Source organism: Saimiri boliviensis, chromosome 3, assembly GCF_048565385.1.
Source record: "Saimiri boliviensis isolate mSaiBol1 chromosome 3, mSaiBol1.pri, whole genome shotgun sequence".
In the NCBI taxonomy this organism is placed as follows: Eukaryota; Metazoa; Chordata; class Mammalia; order Primates; family Cebidae; genus Saimiri; species Saimiri boliviensis.
In genome coordinates, this window is record NC_133451.1 from 95,536,566 (window position 1) to 95,562,725 (window position 26,160).

The 26,160-nt window shown below is 38.1% G+C and overlaps 1 protein-coding gene across 4 annotated transcripts in view; it reads right to left on the minus strand.

The window, feature by feature from the left end:
- Positions 1-1,779: 1,779 nt before the first annotated feature.
- The window catches only part of SLC9B1 (solute carrier family 9 member B1), a 98,272-nt gene continuing 73,891 nt past the window's right edge, over positions 1,780-26,160 (minus strand). For 2 of the 4 annotated variants that reach the window (XM_074396515.1, XM_074396517.1), the window contains 5 exons: positions 23,964-24,070; positions 22,926-23,075; positions 19,116-19,224; positions 18,070-18,206; positions 9,834-12,070 (listed from right to left, as the gene is read on the minus strand). In XM_074396515.1, coding sequence (XP_074252616.1) covers positions 11,771-12,070; positions 18,070-18,206; positions 19,116-19,224; positions 22,926-23,075; positions 23,964-24,070 — 803 coding nt within the window. In that variant the 3' untranslated portion in view covers positions 9,834-11,770. Of the gene's footprint in view, positions 1,952-9,833; positions 12,071-12,291; positions 13,948-18,069; positions 18,207-19,115; positions 19,225-22,925; positions 23,076-23,963; positions 24,071-26,160 lie in introns of those variants that run through there. The other 2 variants (XM_074396518.1, XM_074396516.1) reach the window with 2 other exon arrangements.

The window sequence follows — 26,160 nt, forward strand, 5'->3', positions numbered from 1 at the left end:
ATTTTTCAACCAGAGATGACATCGCTCTAACTTTCCTTTGTTTTAAATGCTTGATTCTTTGCTTACAAAATTTCTATTTTGAACTATTATGGTGAGAGAGTATATTTGTGGTGCTGTTTTCTTAGAACACTATTATCAGATAGATTAGCCATAATATTCACAAATGTTTGATCTCTAGTGTAAGGCCGTAATTTTCTAAAATATAGAAAAGGACAAAAAGGTAGTAGATTGCATGATTACTGAGATGAATCCTGTACTAGTGAGAAAATAAAAACGTCAACAGTTTATTAAATTTTCAGATTTCCTGTAAATTTCTATTTCCATAAATGTATAACTATCTCTCATACATTTCTCTGCATGGTCACACTAAAAGACATAAATTAATCACATCCTTCAACAAACTAAGAAAGTCAAAACTCATAAGTACGATCTTCAACTCTGTAGGATGCTACCAAGAAGTTAAAATAAGATGAAGGTAGAAACACTCACGTTGAAATGCTGCATGCAACTATATAGCAACACACTGGAAAATCTAGAGAAAATGTATAATTTTCTGGAAAAATGTAAATGATAAAACTAATCTAAGAAGAAATTTAAAATGTTAATAGACCAGTTACAAAGATGAGAATGTAAAGTGATTTTTAAATTCATAATTTAAAATGTACTAAAGTTGCAAGAAGGATAATTTCAATGTTAAGGTATTGCGAATTTTTTTAAAAAGAAAAACTCACCAATTCATTTCATATAGACAGTGCAACATTAACATGAAAACCTGATAAACACAAGACAAAACAAAATTACAGGCCAGGTGCAATGGCTCACACCTATAATCCCAGCATTTTGGGAGGCCAAGGCGGGTGGATCACTGGAGGTCAAGAATTTGAGACCAGCCTGGACAACATGGTGAAACCCCATCTCTACTAAAAATACAAAACTTAGCCTGGTGTTGTGGTGCATGCCTGGAATCCCAGCTTGAATCCAGGAGACAGAGGTTGCAGTGAGCCGAGATCATGCCACTGCATTTCAGCCTGGGTGACAGAGTGAGACTCAATCTCAAAACAAAGCAAAACAAAAAAACAAAAAACAAAACTATAGACAAATATTACTTATACATATGAATAAATATTCTAAATAAAAACCCAGCACTGTTGTTAATAATTGCAACAACAAATAAGAGTAATACACTGTGGCAAAGGGCATTGTATTTTAGGAATTCAAGGGTATTTCAATATCAGTTAAGTATATTAACACAATTATATAAATGACTTCAAGGAAGAGAAAATGTGATTATATCAATAGATGCTGAGAGGGCTATTGTTAAGATTAAACAGCCATTCCTCATGAAGATCCTTGAGTAAAATAGAAAAGGAAGGAAAGTGTGTAAACATAATTGTTATTTATGAAAAACCTACAAAACAAGTATTTTAAATCATAAAGCAACATTTCAATTAAAACCAGGAACTAGTAGGAATGGCTATTGTCATTATTTGTTATTAAAGATGATCTTGGAGGATCTGTGAATGTAACAACATATTTAAATGAAATAATCATTACAAATATATAGAAGACTTTGTTGATAGGATTATATGCCTAGAAAATCATAGAGATTAGGAAAAACAGAACTTACAAATATTTTAAAGAGGAATATTGGGAAGGTATTTGGAAATAAGTGGATAATACAAAATATATTAGCAATAAGCACCTTGAAATGCTAATGGTAAAAATATTAACAATAACAAAAATAATAAAGGTAAAATAAATTTACCAAGAAAGGTAGAAGATATACAAGAAAAAAACTATTAAAATGTTACCAAAAACTATTGAATAAGAAACATATGAGGCCAGGCGCAGTGGCTCATACCTGTAATCTCAGCACTTTGGGAGGCCAAGGCAGGAGGGTTGCTTAAGCTCAGGAGTTCAAGACCAGCCTGGGCAAATGGTGAAACTATCTCTAAACAAAACAAAACAAAACAAAAAACTAGTTGGGTTTGGCACATGCTTATAGAACCAGCCACTTGGGAGGCTGAAGTGGAAGATTGAGGCTGCAGTGAGCTGATATTCACCACTGCACTCCAGCCTGAGACCCTGTCTCAAAAAAGAAACAAAACTATTGTAAAAATATAAACCTCCTAAAATTATATATAAATTCAATGAAATTCACATTAGAATCACAAAAGCATCTAAAAATTAGATTAAGTTATCCTAAAGTTCAGGTAAAAGAATAGTCAGAAAATTATACCAAAGAAAAAGACAATGGAGAAGAACTTTTCTCACCAGATATCAGCACCTACTGTAGAACTATTGGAATCAATCAATTAAGAAAAGCAATTGTATTAAGAATAAGCAAGAATGGTTAAAAAAAAATTGAGAATCTATGTATAGAAAAATTAATATATGAAAATAAACAATTCAAGGAAAACGAAATTAGACTCTCAATTTACACTGAAGACTTTGAAGTGACACATAAAATGATTTTTAAATGATTTAAATATGTACATGAATGGAGAGGAAGGGTGGGAGAGAGGGGGAGAGAGAGAAAATAGGAGACTAAAGACAGGAAAATCTTTGTGGCAAAAGATAATGCTTAGTGACAAAATATGTTTTATGTGAATATCAGTTATATATAATAACTATTGGGGACATTGCCATGTGGGTTACAATAAAGTATTAACAGAGTAAGCAAATAAAGAAAGAAAACTACCAAATTCTATATATTATATCCCATTGTGAAATTACATAAATTAAACATGTACACGTAAGAAAATTTTAAACATTAAAATTTTGTTATCAAAATAAGAAGGCCATTGATAACCTTACCCACAGTGGTTTTGTTTAAATGGGGACAAAGTATGGAGCAAACTTTTTATTAGAGCACTTTGAATAAGGAATTAGCAGACTACAATAAACTGAAATCTTACCTACCAAATTATCTCAGTAAAATAAACAAATCGAAAAGAAATGAGTAAAACAATTGTGAGCAAAAAAAGAGTCACTACATGTTATGTAAATGAAACAAGGATGGCCTCTGTGTATTGGCCCCTAGGTTATTTCTTCACAGCAGGCGGAGACTCATTAGCATAAAGGCCCACTGGCACAAAACTCAAATATTTACACATTCAATTGTGGTAAACATAGCCCAGACACATAGATTTGTAGGCATTTAGAGCCTGCCTGATTTACATCCCCTGAGAAATTATGTCCAAAAATCTGCTTGTCACAGATAAACCCTAGGCTGTAAAGACCCCAAGCTGCTTCTGCTCTTTGGAACTCTGTGAACTATAGACTCCATGCCATGCTGCTGAGTGATATTACTGAAACACGAAAGCTGCCTCTCTGATCCTTTCCCCACTCAGGAGTTCCTTTGCCCTTCTCCCCTTCTGAGTGCTGGTCCCTTGCCTCAATCCTCTGGTCCATCTTATGCTGTGAAAGCCTTCCCCAGGACACAAACCTTACAAGACATCACCCTGATAAAGCCCATGTGCGCTTCTGTCATCTAATTGTGACATCTTTTTCTATATCTTTCTAATTCTTTTCTAAACTTTTCTGATTTTTTTCTTAGTTTCTCTAAAATTGTGGATACCCAATAATGCATTCTCAAAATAAATAAAGCCAAAATTAGTAGAATTGCAAAGAGCAATAAAAAAAATCCACAAAGCGAGAGATTTTAACAATTCATTCTTAGTAATTGAATAAACATAAAATTAGTAAGGCTAATCAACAGTTAAAGAATTTCTATTCTTTTTGAGCACATTTGAGATATTTATAAAAATTGACCAGATATTAGGCCTACAGATAATATTAAATGTTTATATTGGTATAACAAATGTGTAATAGCACTATTAGAAATCAATAACAAAAAGTTATACAAAAGAAATCTGTGAATTTTTAGAAACTAAAAACAGCTTCCAAATTATTCATGGAAGCAAGAAGAAATTATAATAAAAATTAGAACATTTTTAAAATTGAATGAAAATGAAAAGATTACAGATCAACATGTCTGTAAAATAACTGAAGCAGTACTTAGTGGGAAATTTACCAGAAACAATTCACATTCATGGGAAGGAAACAGCATACATTTAGAGACTTGTCCAAAATGTGTATTAGCTCTTTTTACTCTCCGTCATAATATAGTCCAGAGACCTGAGCTGTCTGGACATTCTGTAGAATGTAACATTTGTCCATTTATTATTTATCAGTTAAAATAGACTGGGTAAGAAGTACCCAGCATGTTGGATGACCTGGTGAGACACATGCATTCCTGAGGGAGAAAACTGAAACTTTAAGGACCTGCCACATCAGTCACAGAAGATTTTAGGGGGCCCAGTGGTCCCCCTGTACTAAGGAATACTGTTCTGACACATTTGCTGAGTGACACAGAAGGCTGCCACCGTTGACTAAAGCTTAGGGTGGAAAAGGCCTCTGCAGCAGGTCCAGGCTGCAGTGCAAGCAGTCCTACTGTTTGAGCCACAATCTAGTGGACTCTATAGTATTAGAGGTATATGCAGTTGAAAAAAAAACACCATGTGGAGTTTATGGCAAACCCTAATAGAAGAATCAACATAGTCCTGTGGGGTTCTCTAGCACGGTCATGCTACCTGCAGGTGATTACATACTGTATAAATATATAGCATAATGATATACTTTAATAGCTCCTAGCACAATACTGGACCTAGGTAGAGATGGACTACCTGACAACAGATATTAAGTGACCATGTGGCTAAAGTTCAGAGCATGAGTTTGGTTTTGTTAGATCTACCAGATCATAAGGACAGGCTCGTCCAGCAACAAATCATAGTAAAATAGAATTAGCACATTGAATTAGTTCATTTTCACATTGTTATAAAGAACTACTCAAGATTGGGTAATTTATAAACAAATGAGGCTTAATTGACTCACAGTTCCCTAGGGCTGGAGAGGCCTCAGGAAAGTTACAATTATGGCTGAAGATAAAGGGGAAGCAGACACCTTCTTCACAAGGCAGAAGGAGAGACAGCTAACAGGAATACTGATTGTTGTCAAGAGAATAAGTCCACCGTAGGCCGACTCATTCTCCAAACAATACCCCGATACTCCCTGTCATAAAGGCCAATGGCTCATAGTGGCTAGTCCAAGATCTCTGGGCTGTCAATCAGACGGTCCTCTCATCCATCTGATAGTTCCCAGCCCCTATATGCTCCCTTCCCTCGTCTCTCCAGACACAACCCATCACACTGTAATAGACCTAAAAGATGTAAAAGATGCCTTCCCCCCCTCCTTTTTTTTTTTTTTTTTACCATTCCTCTTCGCCTTGATTCCCAAAATCTCTTTGCTTTCATCTGGACTGACCCTGAAAACCTCCAGTCACGACAATTTACTTGGACAGTCCTCCCCCAAGGCTTTAGAGATAGCCCCCATTTCTTTGGACAAGCTCTAGCTCCAGCCCTCACCTCTCTAGACCTCTCCCCTAGCCAGCTCCTCCAGTACGAGGACAACCTCCCCCTCTGCAGCCCCTCCCTAGAGGGCTCTCAGACTCACACTATTACCCTTCTAAACTTTCTTGCCAGTAAGGATATAGGCTTTCCCCTCCAAAGCACAGCTCTCCACTCCAACAGTGAGGTACTTAGGAATCCAGCTTTCCCCTGGGGCCCAAGCCATAACCTCAGCACAGCACTGATAGACAGCCTGTTCCCACCCACCTCTAAAAATGAAATCCTTTTTCCTAGGACTAGCAAGCTTCTTCAGAATATGAATTCCCAATTTTGCCCTCCTAGCCTGCCCCCTCTGTGAAGCAGCTAAAGGCCCAATAAGCCCCTAAATCCTTCTCACAACATAATCCCTAGCTTCCACAAACTTAAAGCCACCCTCGTTACTGCTCCTGCTCTCTATTTGCCTGACATCTCTCAGCCCTTCATTCTCTCCACAGCCAAAAACCATGGAATAGCCCTTGGTGTCCTTTGCCAACAAAAAGGAAATCCTCCTTCATTCATTCCTATAGCTTACCTGTCTAAACAACTAGATGACACTCCCTGAAGATCTGACCTGCCTCAATAGCAGCAGCCACCGCCACCCTAGTCTTAGAAAGCAAAAAACTAACATTCGGTCAAAACACCACAGTCCACAGCCCACGTAATCTACAAAATCTCTCCTCCCGAGCACTGAGCACACTTTCTCCTTCTCGTATCCAACTACTCCATGCCCTCTTTCTTCAAAACCCTGAGTTGGGCCTCTCCAAAAGTGTTCCCTTTAATCCTGCCTCTCTACTTCCAGTATCTTCCTCCTCTCCCACCCACTACTGTACCGAAATCCTTGATCACCTACAGCCTCATTTCCCTCATATCTCCCTCAAACTGTTCCCCAATCCTGACAACCAGTTATTTATAGACGGCTCCTCTTCCAAGTCAGTCAGCTTCCATGAAATCGCTGGGTAATTAAAGCTAAACTCCTACCCCCAGCAACCTCCTCCCAAAAGGCAAAACTTACAGCTCTCACCAGGGCCCTAACCCTCTCCAAAGGCAAACAAGTCAACATTTTTACCAACTCCAAACATGCCCATCACATTCTCCACTCTCACACTGCCATCTGGCAAGAAAGAGGATTTCTTACTGCCAAAGGGACCCCCATCACTAATGGCCCCCTTATTTACCAACTCCTGCAAGCTGCACACCTCCTGGCTAAAGCAGGAGTTATAGACTGTTGAAGACACCACACAGGGTCAGATGAAATTTCAAGAGGAAACAGAAAGGCCAACGAGGCAGCATAAGAAGCCTCCTTTTCTTCTGCCCCTGTCCCTCTCCTCCTCATTGCCCTCACCATCCAACCCCAGTATTCCCTCACTGAAAAGGCTTCACCGATAAAACAAAAGGCCAACTCCCCATTCAGCCGCTCTCAACTCCTTCCCCCAAATACAGACTCTGATTCTTCCTCAAGTTCCTAAGTCTTTTAATAGTCAGTCCCACTGCCTCTGCTCCCTCCACGTGCCTTCTCACTTTTACAAGGCTTGAACAATCTCTCGATCTCACTCACTCCTTGTTATTATGCTCCAACTCTACACCTGCTTCTCATTGCTGGTCCTGTTTTTCCCTTTCCTCTACTGCCTACTGAGCTATCCCAATTTCTCAGCCCTGGGGAACCATATTCCCATTTGCTTTTCATACACTGTCCAAAAAGGCTCTGCCTTTGTAGACAGAGCCCTCACCCTCACTGGGAACTACCCTACTGCCCTCACTAACAGAGCTACCAAACTTCTCTCCACATATACTGCCAATTACAGCCACACAAAACTCCCTCACCCTACTATCCAAGGTCCCATTCTTATGTGTCACCTCTTCCAACAGACACATACACGTAAGCACCATCCCTCCCTCTGCCTGCAGCTCAACTGAAACCATCTCTCATCCTTCTTCCCATAACTCACTCTGAGTAGATTATTGAGTTTCCCCTGAAGCTAACAGCCTCTTTACCCAGGCCCTCCACATGACCTTTCCTCCTGCTTCTCAAACATGGAAACCCCTTCCCCAGACAGGAGTTCTTAAAGGGCCTCTCCCTCCTCCCCAATCTGGGTTGCTGAAGCTGAACCAAGTCCCTCCAAACGAGGAACCTACACACTCCAACACCTCTTCTCAATCCACTTGTCTGTTTGCATTAACACCTTAGGCATCTTTTTCCTCTGTCGATCTACAACCTACTTCTGTCTCCCTACCAATGGGACAGGTACTTGCACCCTAGTCTACCTTACCCCCAACATTTACCTTGCCTCTCCAAATCAAGAACTCCCATCCCTGCTACATTACACGGTCGCTCAAAAAAATCAGTTACCGGCCGGGCGCGGTGGCTCAAGCCTGTAATCCCAGCACTTTGGGAGGCCGAGGCGGGTGGATCACGAGGTCAAGAGATCGAGACTATCCTGGTCAACATGGTGAAACCTCGTCTCTACTAAAAATACAAACAAATTAGCTGGGCATGGTGGCGTGTGCCTGTAATCCCAGCTACTCAGGAGGCTGAGGCAGGAGAATTGCCTGAACCCAAGAGGCGGAGGTTGCGGTGAGCCGAGATCGCGCCATTGCACTCCAGCCTGGGTAACAAGAGTGAAACTCTGTCTCAAAAAAAAGAAAAAGAAAAAAATTAGTTACAGTTCATTCCCTTATCAGTAGCCCTGGAGTCACAACTAGTGTCGGGTTAAAAGCAGGAAGCCTAGGAACCTCATTATCATATTTCCAGTCCCTCTCCCAAAACTTCCAATCGTCACTAGAAGAAATAGCAAACTCTATCACTCACCTCCCAAAACAACTAGACTCTTTTGCAGCAGTCACCCTACAAAACCGCAAAGGCCTAAATCTCCTCACTTCTGTAAAAGGACGTCTGTGCCTCTTTTTAGATGAACAATGCCGTTTCTACCTCAATGAATCTGAGTTAGTACGAGATGCTGTCAAAAAACTCAAAGACCAAGTGCAAAGACTTAAAGACAAGTAGGTTCACTTGGCCCCAGCAGTTCCATAACTCCTGGGCACCCTGGCTACTGCCCCTCCTAGGTCCTGCCATAACTCTTTTCCTCCTTCTAGCATTTGGCCCCTGCCTCTTACAACTGTTCACCCAGTTTTTACAGGACAACATTAAGCTTTCACCCATGGAACAATACAAGATATAATGCTGCTCCAAGAATACCAACAGCTCCAGGAACCACAATCCCTACTATCTAGCCCCCACCAAACATTGCCCCATCCAGCAAGAAGCTGCCAGACGACAACCCTCTTATATTACCTATTAAAAGGCTGGAATGTTAGCGACAAAGCTGCCTCAGAAAACTCACTCCGTAGCAGGCTGACCTCCACTCTCACTCTGATTGCTCTGCAGCTGCATTCCTGAATTCCTATCTAGTTGCTACAATTAAGCAAAGCCAGATCACAGCCATCTGGGCAGCTCTGGGTAGGACAGGGAAAACAAACGTTTGTTATCCATACTTGTAAATTCCTGTTGTACAGGTACCTGTAAAAACCTGTTGTTTTTTTAAATTGCTGCCACAAAAGTCACAGGATGATGTAAGTCTGTCACAAGTTAGCAAAGTATCTCTGTGCCTGTAACAAGCTGATAAATTATCACAGTCCTGAAACTCTCTTATGCCCCTCTAACTCCACATAAACCCCATGTTTTGCAAGCTCGGGGCTGCCTCCTCTGATTATTACGGGTTAGCCCGGCAGGTTAATAAAACTTGCTTCCCTGACTGTCTACTTTCCTTTCTCTCCGCTAACCTTACAGGCTTGAGTATGGAGAAATTGTACTGGATTACAAATTTAGGGACAAAGAAAATGTAGTGTTCAGTTCTCCATTGGATCCTGGCTTTTAAAAATTGCCGTCACCTGGAAACAAATAAGAAAATGTAAATCGTAGGGTGTAATTATGCAAACCTGGATGGTATATATATTTTTGAGACAGAATCTCACTGTGTCACCCAGGCTGGAGTGTAGTGGTGCAGTCTCAGCTCACTGCAACCTCAGCTTCCCAGGCCTAAGCAATTCTCGTGCCTCAGCCTCCTAAGTAGCTGGGATTACAAGCACCTGCCACTAGGCCCAGCTAATTGCTTCTTTTAGAGACAGAGTTTCACTGTTGTCACCCAGGCTGAAGTGCAATGGTACGGTCTTGGCTCACTGCAACCTCCGCCTCCCGGGTTCAAGCAATTCTCCTGCCCCAGCCTCCCAAGTAGCTGGAATTACAGGCATCTGCCATCGTGCCAGGCTAATTTTTGTATTTTCAATAGAGACAGGGTTTTACCATGTTGGCCAGGCTGATCTCAAACTCCTGACCTCAAATGATCCACCCACCTCGGCCTCCCAAAGTGCTGGGATTACAGGCATGAACCACCGAACTTGGCCCTATATATTTTCACTTATGTATTTTTATAAGGAAAATCAACTGTTCCAGCACCACTACTGAATATCAATTGTTTCCCCTACTTGAGCTGCAGTGCCAATATCAATGGCTATATCCCACTTATCAAATTTCTATATATGCTCCATTTTAATCTTATGGGACACCACCGTGTAGATGGTTGACCAGTTGACTGAAATCTGTTACCTGGGACATGACTGTGTTTATATTTGAAAATATTTGGGAGTTGAGTAATTTTAAGGAATTACTGATAACTTGATGTGAAAGGATAAGGGAACTGGTTATACAAGAGAATGGCCTTAGTTTTTGAATATGCATTCTTAAGTATAAAGAGGCAAATTAGCATGATGCCTATAATTTCCTTTTAATTCAAATTGAAAAATTACATAAAGAAAACCTGGCAAAGTATTAACAATTTATTGGATTTAGGTGGTGGTTATGTGGGTGCCCATTTTTTTCTACCTTTCTGTAGGCTCCAATGTTTCATAATTAAAAGGGAAAAAAAAATGAGGTCACGAGAGAAGGTACAATTAAACATTAATGGGTACCCTCTCCCTGGCAGTTAGTGCTGAGAGTGTGGAGTGTGTTCTCCAGGATCAGCACATATTTACTCTCTTGAAAAATCCACTCCCCCGAAAAAAATCCCATGAAAAAACCTTTTTAAAAAAGGTTTCTCTTAACACTCGCCACCCCTGCAAAACACTTGACAAAAAAATCCTTGTCTCCACTGCCAGAGGCTTTTTTCCTTTTCCTCTTGTATAAGATAACCCAGTGAAGCAGCCGAGAGCAGCCTACCTAACCCCTTGCGGCTCCGAAGCGACTTCAAGAAGGAACAGGACCCCGAGGCCTGGACCTTGGACCCTACACCGCCACCCTAGTCCCGGCCGGCTGTGGGCCGCAGTTCCTCGGCCGTGGTGTAGTTCTGGATTCCAGGTGATTTTGCGTCTCTGTGCTGGCTCAGGCTTCCGCCCCAGCCCCAGCCCTCGCTCTCCTTTCACGGAAAGGTCGCAGCCTGTTGCCCTACCCGCAGACAGGTGCGGAGGTGAGCCCAGCGCTCCTGCCATCCGCTGGCCTGCACCGCACGTGACCAGGCCTGCTGGCCAGTCCTCTTCATCCCGGGCTGCAGGAACCAGATCACCGGCGCTCCTTGGGAAACGCAGGATGTGGAATGTGCTTAAGACCCTATGAATTTTGATGTTATAAAAGACTAGCCAATACACACTAAGTGGTCTCAGCGTGATCCATTGCCGCCGAAAATGGAGTGGGCAACATATTTATCAAAAATGTGGTCAAATCTGTTGATTATAAAACATTGCATGATACATCTTCTGCTTTTGGTAACATCCTATTGTTGTAGGAAAAACCAGGTTCTTGTCACAGGACCAGGAAAAGTCATGCAGACCTTTGAAGAGTGAGGGGGAACGGAATTTATTGGGTGAAAAGGCAAAAGGGAAAATAACAGCAAAGTGCGAGAGTCCTGCTAGCAGGTTTCTTGCATCACAGATTGAATCCCAGGTCACCGCATGGAAACAGAAGCCAGGCTCCTCCCCACAGCAAACGGCACAAACTTCCCGAGGCTCCACCTGGTACTCCCACTGTATAGATGGGCACTGTTCAGAATCAGTGGAGAAAGGACGGCTTCAGCCAGGACGTGCAATCCAGTCTATCAGCCTTCAGGTGCTTTCACATCAGGTGCTTTGTGGTGGAAATGGTTTCAAGGGTGATGGAATTGTACATTTTGAAACACAGAAGCAGCTGAACAATCTATTAAAAAATGAATGCTTCTAAATGATAGCAAAGTCCTTGTTGGATTATTTAAGTCTTGTAAATAACGAGAAGCAGAACTCAAGAGTTAAAAAGTTCACCAATGTTTACAGGAAGATTTTTGAAGACATAGATGGTGAGTGACTTAAAGATCTCTTTGGCGGCCTGGCGGCCGGGCGCGGTGGCTCAAGCCTGTAACCCCAGCACATTGGGAGGCCAAGGCTGGCCGATCACGTGAGGTTGGGAGTTCGAGACCAGCTGGACCAACATGGAGAAATCCCGTCTCTACTAAAAATACAAAATTAGCCGGGCGTAGTGGCACATGCCTGTGATCCCAGCTACTCGGGAGGCTGAGGCAGAAGAATCGCTCGAACCCGGGAGGGGGAGGTTGTGGTGAGCTGAGATCATGCCATTGCACTCCAGCCTGGGCAACAAGAGCAAAACTCTGTCTCAAGGAATAAACAAATAAATAAATAATATATAATTTTTAAATTTTTTTAATTAAAAGTTTTATAAACAAAAAACTTAAAATTTCAATTAAATAACAACATCTGCAACATTACCTTAAAAAGGAGACTTTCAGTATAATAAACATATATGACAGAATCTTAGAGAAAATTCTATAAAGAAAGAATAAAAAGAATAGGTACAACAATTTTCCTCCTAATCAAGAACAAAATTCCCAATCTTTTAAAATCAACTTTCTACTTTGAAGTGTAATCCTCTTATGAATGTAAAATACTATCTTGTAAATATAAATATATTTTTCTTATAAGTGACGAGATGCCCTCATGATTTAAATATTATTCAAAACAGTGGCACGGTTTAAATTTTTAGAATTTGAGTACGAGAATTACAATATTTGAAAATGGAGTCTGTGCTATGTTCTAAAAGTATAGAAGAAAATGTCACTAAAACAGTGGTGCTTTCATCTTTTCCCAGAGTGTATTTTCTAAGAGTTATTTCCCAGGGGGCTTTAGAACTTTTTGCAGTTTTAGTGATATATTCTGTGAAAGCCCTTAGTCTTAATAGGAATAACACATAGTTTTGATTGCCTTAAATTTTAATTGCTTCACTTGGCAAATTTATGTCTAAATTTCATATTCTGTGGTATTTTAATACCTTGCTTGTGTAGAAGAATAAAAAGAGGAACGAAAGTAACATTCAGTCCTTGCATTGAGCTTTTGCCAAAGAAGTCTAAACAATTTCTAAGATGCCATTTAATAAGGCCATTTGAGAAGCTTTTATATGACTCTTACAGCTTTAAAATAGAGTCTTGAAGTTAATTAAAATTCACTTTGCTTGTGATGGGTTCTACATTAAAATGGCAGAATTAAAAGGTAATTCTATATTACTAAGGAAAAGAAACTGCCGTATGACAATAGTTCCCAAATTTTTCTGTTTTTTCAGGTTGCCTTTTATGCCTAGATTTAAAAATACTAATTAAAATATATAGTTTATTTCCATTTGTGATTTAATTTTATTTCTATAAATAAAAACTACAGATAGTGTTTCATCTAAAAACTGCTAAACCAGACTTTCATTTTAAGGGCATGGCAGAAGTAAGGAAAGGCTAACTTGGTTCGATTACTTAACATATTATTTATTGAGGTAGTCACCAAAACCAGAATTTAAAATCTATTTTTAGTTAACTCATTTAAAGTTGATGTGTTTTATTCCTTTTTTTTCCTTTTTGTGGAGATCTTTTTAACTGAATTACTGGAAGTCATGGGGAGCTCTACTCCTCCTAGGCTATCTTACTAAGTTCAATATTCAAAGCTTTATCTTTCTGCCACTAAGTTTAATTTTACATTAAGCTCAGTTTGTATTATGATATCAAATTCAGCCTGAGGGATTACTTTAAACTTTCCTAGGGTATTTACAGATTTAATTTGTTCTTACAGTATATAAATACCAAGAGAGCATTCCATTTAATATTATTTTTATTAAATTAACTTTGGAGTAAAAGATCCAAGAAAAGCCCTATGCTGAAATCACATGTTTACTAAATCCTGGATTCTCTGTATAGTCTTCACATATTTCTACTTTACAATTCTTGTGAAATAATTCATTAAAAGAAGCAGGCAGATAATGACAAGTAAACTTTTTAATTATGTTCTAAGGTTGACAATTGCAGTTTATTTCGCTTGGATCATAATGGCGTGTAAGCATTTTAGGCCCCAGAATGCCAATAAGTAGAGCTCCATTTGGAGCTGTGATCAAGATGGCTAAAAATGCTACTGTCATCACATCCTTCGAATATGATTCCAAGTGGGGTGCGGAGATTCTTGCTGTTTCTAGAGCCAGAGGGCCTAATACAGCCTGCATTTAGGGGTAAAAATGGGGCATAAAGAAAAATGTTAAACTGAGTAAATATATAAATGGCTCTGTTAAAATAAAATCTAGTACTAGACTATTAAAAAAAAGCGAAAGTACTCAGTAATTTTCATGTTATTCATCAATTCCCTGTTCTTCTTAGATGTGGAAGAAGGGTACAATATTGACAAATCGCCAGGCAAATATTTTCGGGCTGATTTTGTGCTCTTGCCCTCTCAGTTTTCCTCTATTCAAATACCTCTTCTGAGTGATCATGTTGCCCTCATAACACTAGGAGTTCTAACAAAACCAGTTTTGCTTAGTTACCTTTACAATGTATCAGTGGTTCTTGGCTACAACAAGACAACATAAAATATTAAGGTTTCTTATGGTTCTCTAGGATTTGTTGCCCTTCTCATTGTTCTCTCTATTCGGGGGCACTGTGTTATAGCAGAACTGACAGCAGGCTTGGAATCTAGCAAACTGGGTTTGAATTCTGTTTTTGCTGCAACCAGGCTAGTGATCTTGTACAAATGACTCAAGCTTTCTAAACTTCTACTTACTTACTTGTAAAATGAGGAAAAAATACTTATCTTAATGGATGGTTGTGAAAATTAAATATGAGAATGCAAAGAACACCTGGCACACAGTAGGTATTCAGGTAATAGTAAGTTTCTTTCTCCCCAACTCACTCCTCATCCCCTGCCAGTCAGAGAATTAATTCCCTTGAAGTTTTTGTTTTAAAATTACTCTACTGGGTTGCAAGATTTTTTTTTTCCTAGTTACTATCACATTATTTTTAATAACATAAAGCAAATTTCTTGTTAGCCCTCTTTCTTTGTGTTTAATAATCCAGGCATGAAATTGCCTTAAAATTTGGGGGAATTAAATACCAACATATAACACATTTTCTATGGAGTTGCAAAGTAACAACATAACAGTAAAAACATTACCTCTGATATGGAACATTATGGGAAAAGAACCCCTCAATTTAAGATCAATTTCTATATCGTAAATCAATAATTTAAAATGGTATCTTTTTATATAATAACTTTTAATGTACTGAACACAAGCCAGTGTGCTGGATGATGCAAGGGAGAAGAAGATAATCAGGGAGAAAACCAACTCTAAAGACCCTTACAGTTTAGAAGAAGATTTGAACATAAAATAACTACAAATAGAAAAAACAGAAAACAAACCCACTGACTTTTAAGAGATGATGATGATGAAACTAGAAATAATATTTATATAATTATATGGCATTCATCATATAGCAGATATCATTCTTAAAGCTTTCCCTTTAACAACTCATTTAATTCGCATGACAACCTTATTATGTGAGGACTATTATTAGATCACAAGATTTCTCCTAGTGACTGAGATTTAATATTATTTATTTAAAAAAGAATCCAATTGCCAACCTGATCTTACATTTGTAAACTAAATTCTTTCTTTACTCTCCTAGTAGCTTCTATTTTTCCACTCTAATTTTTATCAGTAACTCTAAACTGAGGAATAAGAGAAGGAGCTGAACCCTAGCCAATTTTATTTCAGCAGCAGAGAATGGTGGAAGAGGATAAAGGTGAAAATAATTTAAAATTAAAATTTCAAATATTTGTTGATCTTATTTACTTGTGACATTACCATTATCTATTATTGCTATTGTGACTCTACTTGTATAAATAATTAATTTTTTATGTCTTGCCAGTTCCTGGAACCAGCTTGATACTCTTTGTGCAGAAGCTAGCCTGGAGCCAGTAGACAGGAATAGGCAGAAGCAGAATAACACCGCAGGACTTGAGTGAGTGGTCTCTTTCCTCATACCTGCTTTTCTTTTTTCCTTGCTTTATGAAAACTATGAAATAATAAAACAAAATTACAAGAGTATTGTTGGAAGGAGAGAGAACAGAGGGATGCACAGATAGCTGTAGATTTATTATTCCCTGCGGCAGACATTAAAAATAAGATATTATAATTTATATTACTTGAAGGTAAGATAAAATAACAACATTAGCTGAGCACCACCATATGCCAGAGAGAATGCTAAGCACTTTACATGGATCCTGACAACACTGCTATGAAGTAGATACAATCGTAGACTTCATTGTAAGACAAGAAAGAACACTGAAGCACTGAGAGATTAGAAAATAATTTTCCTGAAGTTATAGGCAAGTAACATGGTATTCAAAACAGGTAGTCTGGCTTTATGAACCTGCTTTTCTAACCATGATAATAGAGGTTTTGTTGCATGAAAATTTAGGAGCTTCTGTTTTGGAATAACAACTGAGAAAAGAACCACAGGAAACTGAGGTATATTATGCTAGCAATTAAACAGCCTAACAATAAGTAGCAATATATTTTAGTAGGAGGAGAATATCCTTGAATAAGAGGGCAAGATTATAAGGTTTCCCTTTCTGTTCATTCATTCTTGTAGGCATGCAATACATATTTGCCTCCTGCATGTCAGGCACTGTGTTAAGTGCCAGGGAAAAATAATGAAAAACAACTGCAACAACCAGACATTGTCCCTGTCCTTACATAGGCTATCAAGGTTGGGGGGAGGGTAGAGATTTAGCCATCAACCAAATAGTTATACATATAAATGTGAAATTAATAACAATATATGTGCATTTGTGTGATGGAGTGCGTGGCAGAGACAGGAAAGGTTTTTTTTAAAAAATCAATGTGTATCTATTTTATTTTACTTTTTTTTTTTGAGACGGTCTCACTTTGTCACCCAAGCTGGAGTGAAGTGGCGTGATCTCAGCTCACTGCAGCTTCAACCTCCTAGGTTCAAGCAATCCTCCTGCCTCAGCCCCCAAGCAGTTTGGGCTACAGGTGCGTGGCACCACACTTGGCTAATGTTTGTGTATTTTTTTGTAGAGACGAGGTTTTGCCAGGTTGCCCAGGCTGGTCTTGAACTCCTGAGCTCAAACGATCTGCCTGCCTTGGCCTCCTGAAGGGCTAGGATTACAGACATGAGCCACTACACCCAGCCTGTGTCTCTACTTAAAAAAATTGTAACAATTTAGCTTTGTTATATTCAGCAATACATAAAAACTCCAATTTTCAGATATATTCTTATTATATATTTTAGGAAAATACAAAACATATTTTCACAAACTTAGGAAGTACTTACCATTGAACGAATACTTATTAATTTCAAAAGAATTGCTATTAAAACTGAGATATAAAAAGATTACATGGGCTGGGCCCAGTGGCTTATGCTTGTAATCTCAGCACTTTAGGAGGCTGAGGCAGGAGGATCACTTGAATCCAAAGGTTCAAGACCTGCCTGGGCAACATAGCAAGACCTCCTTTCTAAAATAAAATCAGAAAAAAAGGCTAGGCATGATGGCCCATGTCTGTAATTCCAGCACTTTGGAAGACCAAGGCAGGCAGATTGCTTCAGATCAGGAGTTTGAGACTAGCCTGATCAACATGGTGAGACCCCATTCTCTACTAAAAATACAAAAATTAGACTGGTGTGGCGGTGTGCACCTGTAATCCCAGCTAGTCTGGAGGCTAAGGCAGGAGAATCTCTTTAAACTGGGAGGCAGAGACTGCAGTGAGCTGAGATCATGCCACTGCACTCCAGCCTGAACAACAGAGTGAGACTCTGTATTAAAAAAAAAAAAAAGTCAGAAAAAAAATTAGCTGGGTACGGTAGCAGGTGTCGGTGATCCTAGCAACTCAGGAGGCTGATGTGGGAGGATTGTTTGAGCCCAGGAGGTTGAGGCTGCAGTAAGCTCTGATCACGCCACTGCACTCCAGCCTGCATGACAGAGTGAGACCTTGTCTCAAAATAAAAATAAAAATGGTAAAATGTTACTTTTTTTTTTTTTTTTTTTGGTTTTGGTTTGCTGGTTAAAGATGGAGTCTCGCTCTGTCGACCAGTGGCACCATCTCAGCTCACTGTAACCTCTGCCTCCCAGGTTCAAGCAATTCTCCTACCTTAGTCTCCTGAGTAGCTGAACTAGTTACATTAATTTTATTGAATAGTTATGATCAAACATTTAAAAAGTAAGGCTAATAGCTCATATTTTGTAATTGGAGTAACATTTTTCATTTTTATTTTTAAAAGCATCAAAATGAAAGCATTAAACAATAGACTTAATATGTTCTTACCTGGACTGTAGCTTTGGGCATCCATGCGAAAGCAATAAATATTTTCTCTTTAAAACTAAAACCAGCAAAGCACATCAATAGATATGTGATTAAAATTCGAACACATAATGCCAAACTCACAGTAGCAACAGATATGCCTACAACAGATGAAAACAAACATAAATAACAAAATATTTGGGAAGAAGTGTTCTTAATGCCCAGAGAAATGATTTCTAAAACTTTTAAAAGAATTTTAAGTTTACTGTCTCTCCATGTCTTTATTTTTTACATAAAAACCATGATTATAAAAAATGAATATAATTGAGGATTCTCTGTAAAGTACAAGAGATTATCTGATGGTGGAGGTACCATGAAAAATAAGACAGATGACATTTATTCAATTCTGAACTAATAGATTTTTTTTGAATACTTTTAAAATTATTATTAATTTATTTTTTGAGAAGGATTCTTGCTCTGTCACCTAGGCTGGAGTGCAGTGATGTGATCTCAGCTCACTGCAACCTCTGACTCTCAGGTTCAAGCGATTCTCCTGCCTCAGCCTTCCAAGTAGCTGAAATTACAGGTGTGTATGACCACACCCAACTAATTTTTGTATTTGTAGTAGATAGGCAGTTTCCCTATGTTAGCCAGCTGGTTTTGAACTCACAACCTCAAGAAAGCTGTCCGCTTTGGGCTCCCAAAGTTCTGGGATTACAGGGTGAGCCACCATGCCCAGCCAATACCTTTAAGTGAAAGTATTCAAAAAGTGCTGATCATATCAAATATTTTCCCTCAGAAAAGAACTCTTACATTTATTTCCTCAGATAACTCTGGGAAGATATTCAGGGCTGTCCTTGTTTTTTTGTTTTCTGTTTTAATTAATTTTTTTAAAAGAGCACACTGTGAAAAGGAAGAGCAATATGAAAGTATAATATTGTATCAACATGTGTTTTCTGAAGAAGGTCCTTGTAGCCATTCAAAGATATATTGTAAATAAAAATAAAAATATTCATAATTTTCTTAAATATTTTTGAATTTCATATATTTTGTGCTCGAATTATTCTTACCAACAGTATTTGATTCAAGAGATGAAACAGATACTTCTGCTCCAACTAAACCAAAAAGAAGTGGTTGAAAAATATCCCATACATTTGTAATAATCTTTTGGACTTTCATCTATAGAAAAGAGAAATACATTTATAATTATTTTGGCACACAAATATATTCCAGAAACTTAAAGTCTCATTTTTTTTTTTTTAACTTTTAAAGTATTTTAGAGACGGGATCTTGTTCTGTTGCCCAGGCTGGAATGTAGTGGCACAATCATAGCTCACTATAGCCTTGAACTCCTGGGCTCAAGTAATCCTCTTGCCTCAGCCTCCCAAGTAGAACTACAGGTGTGTACCACCATGCCAGGCTAATTTTTAAATTTTTTGTAGAGATGGCATCTTGCTGTGTTGCCCAGGATGGTCTGGCACTGCTGTCTTCAAGCAGTCTCTGGCTGTGGCCTCCCAAAGCACTGGCATTATAGGCATAAGCCACCATGCCTGGCCTAAAGTCATTTAACATTTAATAAACTTAAGACATTCTATTTTTCCAAAAATGTTAAACTTAATTAATAAAAACTGAGCACTTTGATAGTTTTACTCAAACACTTAGTAGAATTTGATTAAAAGTAACTGACAAAGCAATAAAATGATACTATTTGGCCATTTTGTCATAGAATAAGTGATGTCCTTGGAGTTTTACCATGTTTACTAAGAGTTCCAGATTTTGTTTGTAAGTTAATTGAACAGAGATAGAACTATATAATGTCTGATCAGAAAATAACCAGTTCATGAAAACATTTGGGTTCTCAGAAAGGGGTTGGGAAGCCCTCCACTAACAACCATCCTGGAACCCAATCCCATTAAAGTGAATCCTGGCATAGCATACACTACTAGCAAAAGCAATTTGGTAGTCTGCTAGCCTGGCTTCCAAAGAACCCCTGTTGAATACTTTAAAGTTACTTTTTCCTTAAAACCAAACCAAAACATATATTAGATTCTCATTTAGTTGCCTACCCAGCTTCCCTTTCTGTCTATGTTTGCTGATGACATGATTGTATATTTAGAAAACCCCATCATCTCAGCCCAAAACTTAAGCTGATAAACAACTTCAGCAGAGTCTCAGGATACAAAATCAACATGCAAAAATCACAAGCATTTCTATACACCAATAACAGACAAACAGAGAGCCAAATCATAAGTGAACTCCCATTCACAATTGCTACAAAGAGAATAAAATACCTAGGAATACAACTGACAAGGAATGTGAAGGAGATGTGAATACAACTAACGAGGAATGTGAACCTCTTCAAGGAGAACTACAAACCACTGCTCAAGGAAATAAGAGAGGACACAAACAGATGGAAAACATTCCATACTGATGGATAGGAAGAATCAATATTGTGAAAATGGCCATACTGCCCAAAGTAATTTATAGATTCAATGTAATCCCCATCAAGCTACCATGGACTTTCTTCACAGAATTGGAAAAAACAACTTTAAATTTCATATGGAACCAAAAAAGAGCTTACATAGCCCAGACAATCCTAAGGAAAAAGAACAAACCTGGGTGCATCACACTACCTGACTTCAAACTATACTACAGGCTATTGTAACCAAAACAGCATGGTAATGGTACCAAAACAGATATATAGACCAACGGAACAGAACAGAGGCCTCAGAAGTAGCACTACACATCTACAACCATCTGATCTTTGACAAACCCGATAAAAAGCAAGCAATGGGGAAAGGATTCCCTATTCAATAAATGGTGCTGGGAAAACTGGCTAGCCATATGCAGAAAGCTGAAATTGGATCCCTTTCTTACACCTTATACAAAAATTAACTCCAGATGGATTAAAGACTTGAATGTAAGACCTAAAATCATAAAAACCCCAGAAGAAAACATAGGCAATGCCATTCAGGACAGTGGCATGGGCAAAGACTTCATGACTAAAACACCAAAAGCAACAGCAACAAAAGCCAAAATAGACAAATGGGATCTAATTAAACTAAAGAGCTTCTGCACAACAAAATAAACTATCATTAGAGTGAAGAGGCAACCTACAGAATGGGAGAAGTTTTTTCCAATCTGTTTATTTGAGAAAGGGCTAATATCCAGAATCTACAAGGAACTTAAACAAATTTACAAGAAAAAAAAACCCCATTAAAAAGTGGGCAAAGGATATGAACAGATACTTCTCAAAAGAAGACATTCATGAAGCCAACAAACGTGAAAAAAAGGTCATCATCACTGGTCATTAGACAAATGCAAAGCAAAACCACATTGAGATACCATCTCATGCCAGTTAGAATGGCAATCATTACAAGTCAGGATACAACAGATGCTGGAGAGGATGTGGAGAAATAGAAATGCTTTTACACTGTTGGTGGGAGTGTAAATTTGTTCAGCCATTGTGGAATACAGTGTGGTGATTCCTCTAGTACCTAGAACTAAAAATACCATTTGATCCAGCAGTCCTATTACTGGGTATATACCCAAAGGATTAGAAATTATTCTGCTATAAAGACACATGCACATGTATTTTTACTGTGGCACTGTTCACAAGAACAAAAACTTGGAACCAACCCAAATGCCCATCAATGATAAGACTGGATAAAGAAAATGTGGCACATATATACCATGGAATATGATGCAGCCATAAAAAAGGATGAGTTTATGTCCTTTGCAGGGAAATGGATGAAGCTGGAAACCATTATTCTTAGCAAACTGACTCAAGAACAGAATACCAAACACCGCATGTTTTCACTCATAAGTGGGAGTTGGACAATGAGAACACATGGGCGCAGGGAGGGGAACATCACACACTGGGGCCTGTTGTGGGGTGGGAGGCTAGGGGAGGGATAGTATTTGTAGAAATACCTAATGTAGATGATGAGTTGATGGGTGCAGCAAACCATCATGTCACGTGTATACCTATATAACAAACCTGCACATTCTGCACATGTATACCAGAACTTAATGTATAATAATAATTTTTAAAAAGACATGAACAAAACTGTTTATGACAGCACTGTTTGTAAATAACAAAAAGTGGAAAAGATCTCAATGACTATAAATAGAATACTGGTTACGTAAAAAATATAAGAGGGTTTGATATTTGGGAGTGGGGGATAAAGAAATCTTTTACATTTTATTCTATATGTTTTACAAGCATTTTTTTTATTATTGATTTGTTTGTTTATTATTTATTTATTTATTGTGGAGATGGAATTTCACTCCCAGGCTGGAGTCCAATGGCATAATCTCGGCTCACTGCAACCTCCGACTTCTGGGTTCAAGCGATTTTTCTGCCTCAGCCTCTTGAATAGCTGGGATTACAGGTGCCCGCTACCACGCCACCACATCTAGCTAGTTCTTGCATTTTTAGTAGAGACTGGGTTTCACCATGTTGGCCATGCTAGTCTCAAACTCCTGACCTCAGGTGATCTGCCCGCCTCGACCTCCCAAAGTTCTGGGATTACAGGCTGAGCCACCATGCCCAGCCTTTTACAAACATTTTTCATGGATTAATTGTATAATTAAAATTTTAATGAATAAAATAATAATATTGATAAAAGTAACATAATATTATATAAAACTTGGGAAAAAGAGAAGCCGGATGTGATAACTCAACTTCTGATTGCATATTAGTGTATTTCCAGGTGCTTTTCCTAAATATTTTTTTTTTTTTTATTGATTCATACACTTTCTTAAGGACACAAAACCTTTTGGAACATTTTCCAACCAGACTGAGGGGATTTCCTAAATATATATTAAACAATTCAGTTATTTTAGCTTTAAAAAAATAGTGTATTAAAAATATTCACCTTTCCTTGGGACCATTTTGTCCCTGCAATGAAAGTCAACATTAGTGTGCATAATCCTCCAGATCCAAGTAAACCAATACGTTGGCTGCCTAAGACAGCAGAAACACACATAGTCAAAACAAGAAATCCTCTCTTCAATGAAAGTTCTTCCTAGAATTAGATATTTAGAAATTAGTTTACATTAAATATGTAATACAAGATTTGACATTATCTATCATATATTTTTGACCATTTGAAATTATATCTTTAAATATTATATTAAATGTCTAATATTTTGATTTTCTTTCTCACTATATATTTTAGCTGACTTACTACCATGTAACAAAATTTGCAATTAGTAACGTTTCATCTTTTGCCACATCTCTGATACTAATATCAGTAAAATGTTTAAAGTATTACTTTAAGTCAAGAAGAAAAGAGACCCATAAAATCTGCAGTTTCATATAGAATATCCAATAAATTCTTTTTTTCTTTTTCTTTTCATTTTTTTTCCAAGGAATTCTTAAAAGATAATATTTGAATATCTCTTTGGCTAATATAATTGTTACAGCTAAATTAGGATGGAAATTACAGAAATACAAAAGTAATTATGCAATTACCTTTAAAGCAGGAAATGGCTAAGTTTAAGAGTGCTGCCTATATCAAAGTAGAGTAGGAGTGAATTTAAGTCAGAAAATATGCAGAAATAAATGGGAACCTATCTCCCCCAAAATGTTTAAGGAAAAAATTTGGGGAAATTATCAAACATCAATAGGCAATTTAGTAGAGAAAGGGAAAGTATAATTCCGAGGGATACTCTGCATTAAGTATATTTTTTGATATTCCTTATTTGCTAAATCAGGAAGCAGAGACTTTAATCAAAGCCATTGACCTGTGTCAATCACTGCTATGCTCAGTTTTAAGTACACAGTAGGCATTAGAGGCTAGTTTTAGAGAAATAATAGAGTTAAGTGTTAAATTTCATGGATCTTACCAAAGTTTAATATTTTGAAAAGAATGTCTAATAATATACTTCTATAAAATAGATTCTTTATTTACCTGGTCTTCACTTGGAAAATATTGAAGAAAAAATCCCAAAACAGTTCCTGCCAGCAGACTAATAGATACGTTCCTTATAGAGGATAGGATATTATGAACTATACTACCTGTAAGGGCACACAATAAAAAAAAATTCATGAAGAAATATTTCCACATACACTACATACCAGAAAAGCACATCTAGGTGGTTCATGAAGAAAGGTAAGGATTTAATGGAACACATATATGAAAATGGTTTTTTAATAGTAGCATATATGAAAGCATGTAGATCTATTTTGTACCTTAAATATATACTCTCAAATAATTTAATATGTATGCACAACTCAGAAATGTCCATTATATAAATAGGTCAGAAAACAAAGACTTAACAAGCCACAACATGCTCCCCTTATATAGCCAACTTAAAAGACCAAGTAGTCCAGGTGCAGTGGCTCATGCCTGTAATCCCAGCACTTTGGGAGGCTAAGGCGGGTGGATCATTTGAGGTCAGGAGTTTAAGACCAGCCTGGCCAACATGATGAAACCTCATCTCTATTAAAAATACAAAAATTAGCTGGGCATGGTGGCGCACACCTGTGGTCCCAGGTACTCAGGAGGCTGAGGCAGGAGAATCACTTGAACGCAGGAGGCAGAGGTCGCAGTGAGGTGAGATAGTGCCATCGCACTCCAGCCTGGGCAAAAGAGGGTGACTACATCTCAAAAAAAAAAAAAAAAAAAAAAAAAAAAAAAAAAAAGAAAAAGAAAAAGTGAAAAAGAAAAAGAATAGACCAAGTGAGGTACAAGAATGGAGAGTGACTGAAACACTCGTGGCATTTAGCATATGGCTGGCAAGGGCTGTATTAATGATTTTTCTTTGATATGCTATATGAAAAATAAACAAATGATTTTAACATAAAAAGAACTGTAACAACAACATAAAAAAATTTTGTTCCAGGGTCAGTCCTTTAAATATTCAAGGATCAATTAGGATTCCAGCATATTCAAATATCTCGTTTTGGTGAAGAAAAAGGAAAAAAAAAAAGATAGAGAAGATTCCAGTATATTTTATATTCATGAATATTAATATATTCATACTTGCAATAAGTAAAAAAATAAAAATAAAAAATATTTTGAGTCACAAAAATAGTTCATTTAAGCTCTGGGTAGTGGATTCAATATAGTCAGTAAGTATATTTTTAGACATATTTTCTTCTAAGTCTAACAGGCAGGGCATGGTAGGCTCATACCTTTAATCCTAGCACTTTTGGAGGCCAAGGCAGAAGGATTGCTTGAGCCCAAGAGTTTGAGTCCAGCTTGGGCAATAGAGCAAAACCCCATCTTTACAAGAGAATTTAAAAATTAGCCAGGTATGTGGTATGTGCCAATAGTCCCAGTACTCAGTAGGCTGAGGAGAAGTTCCCTTGGGCTCAGGAGTTCCAGGCTGCACTACAGTCTGGCTGACAGAGCAACACCCTGTCACTAGAAAATAAAGTATAATAAAAATAAGAAACAATAGAAACAGAGTGATGTCAGCCAGATGGTGGAATGGGAAGCTCCAAACTTTGAGTCTCCACAAAGATACCAATTGAACAACAATATATGATCTAAAATCTGTTACGGCGTTCCATAAACCATTAAGAAGTTGTAGTAGAACAGGTAAGTGCAAAGCCAAGAATAGTGGCATTGATCAAATAAGAAAAGCTGTTGCACTATACTCATGATAGCCCTCTTCCAAGCTGGAACAGGTTGGTGTGGCTGGGAGAAAGCACTCAATTTTCAGCATCTCCATCAGCAGGGAAAAAGAAAACTGGATCAGAACATTTTTGTGAGGTTGCCTGAAGCTCTCTCTTCCTCTAACTTGACACCAAACCTGCATATTTTGGATGCATGGGAGCCACTGAGAATAAAGGAGAAGTCAGAGATAATGCAGCACCAGGGAACCTGCAGTACCACAGATACCAGAGGGAGAAACAGCTTCAGAAAAAGAAACTGGCAAACCTCTACTTGGGATATTGCATGTATAAACCCAAAGAAGATGCACTCCCAGGAAAGGTTTGAGAGGCCGCTAGAACCTACAGCCAGGCTGATTCAGGTAAAGGTCTTCTGTAGGAAGCCAGTTGATAAAAACTGGAAGAAGTAGCAGTTTTTTTGAAGGTCCAAATCTCAGCAAAAATAAATAAAAAATAAAAAACAACAAGGCATAAAAAGAAACAAAGAA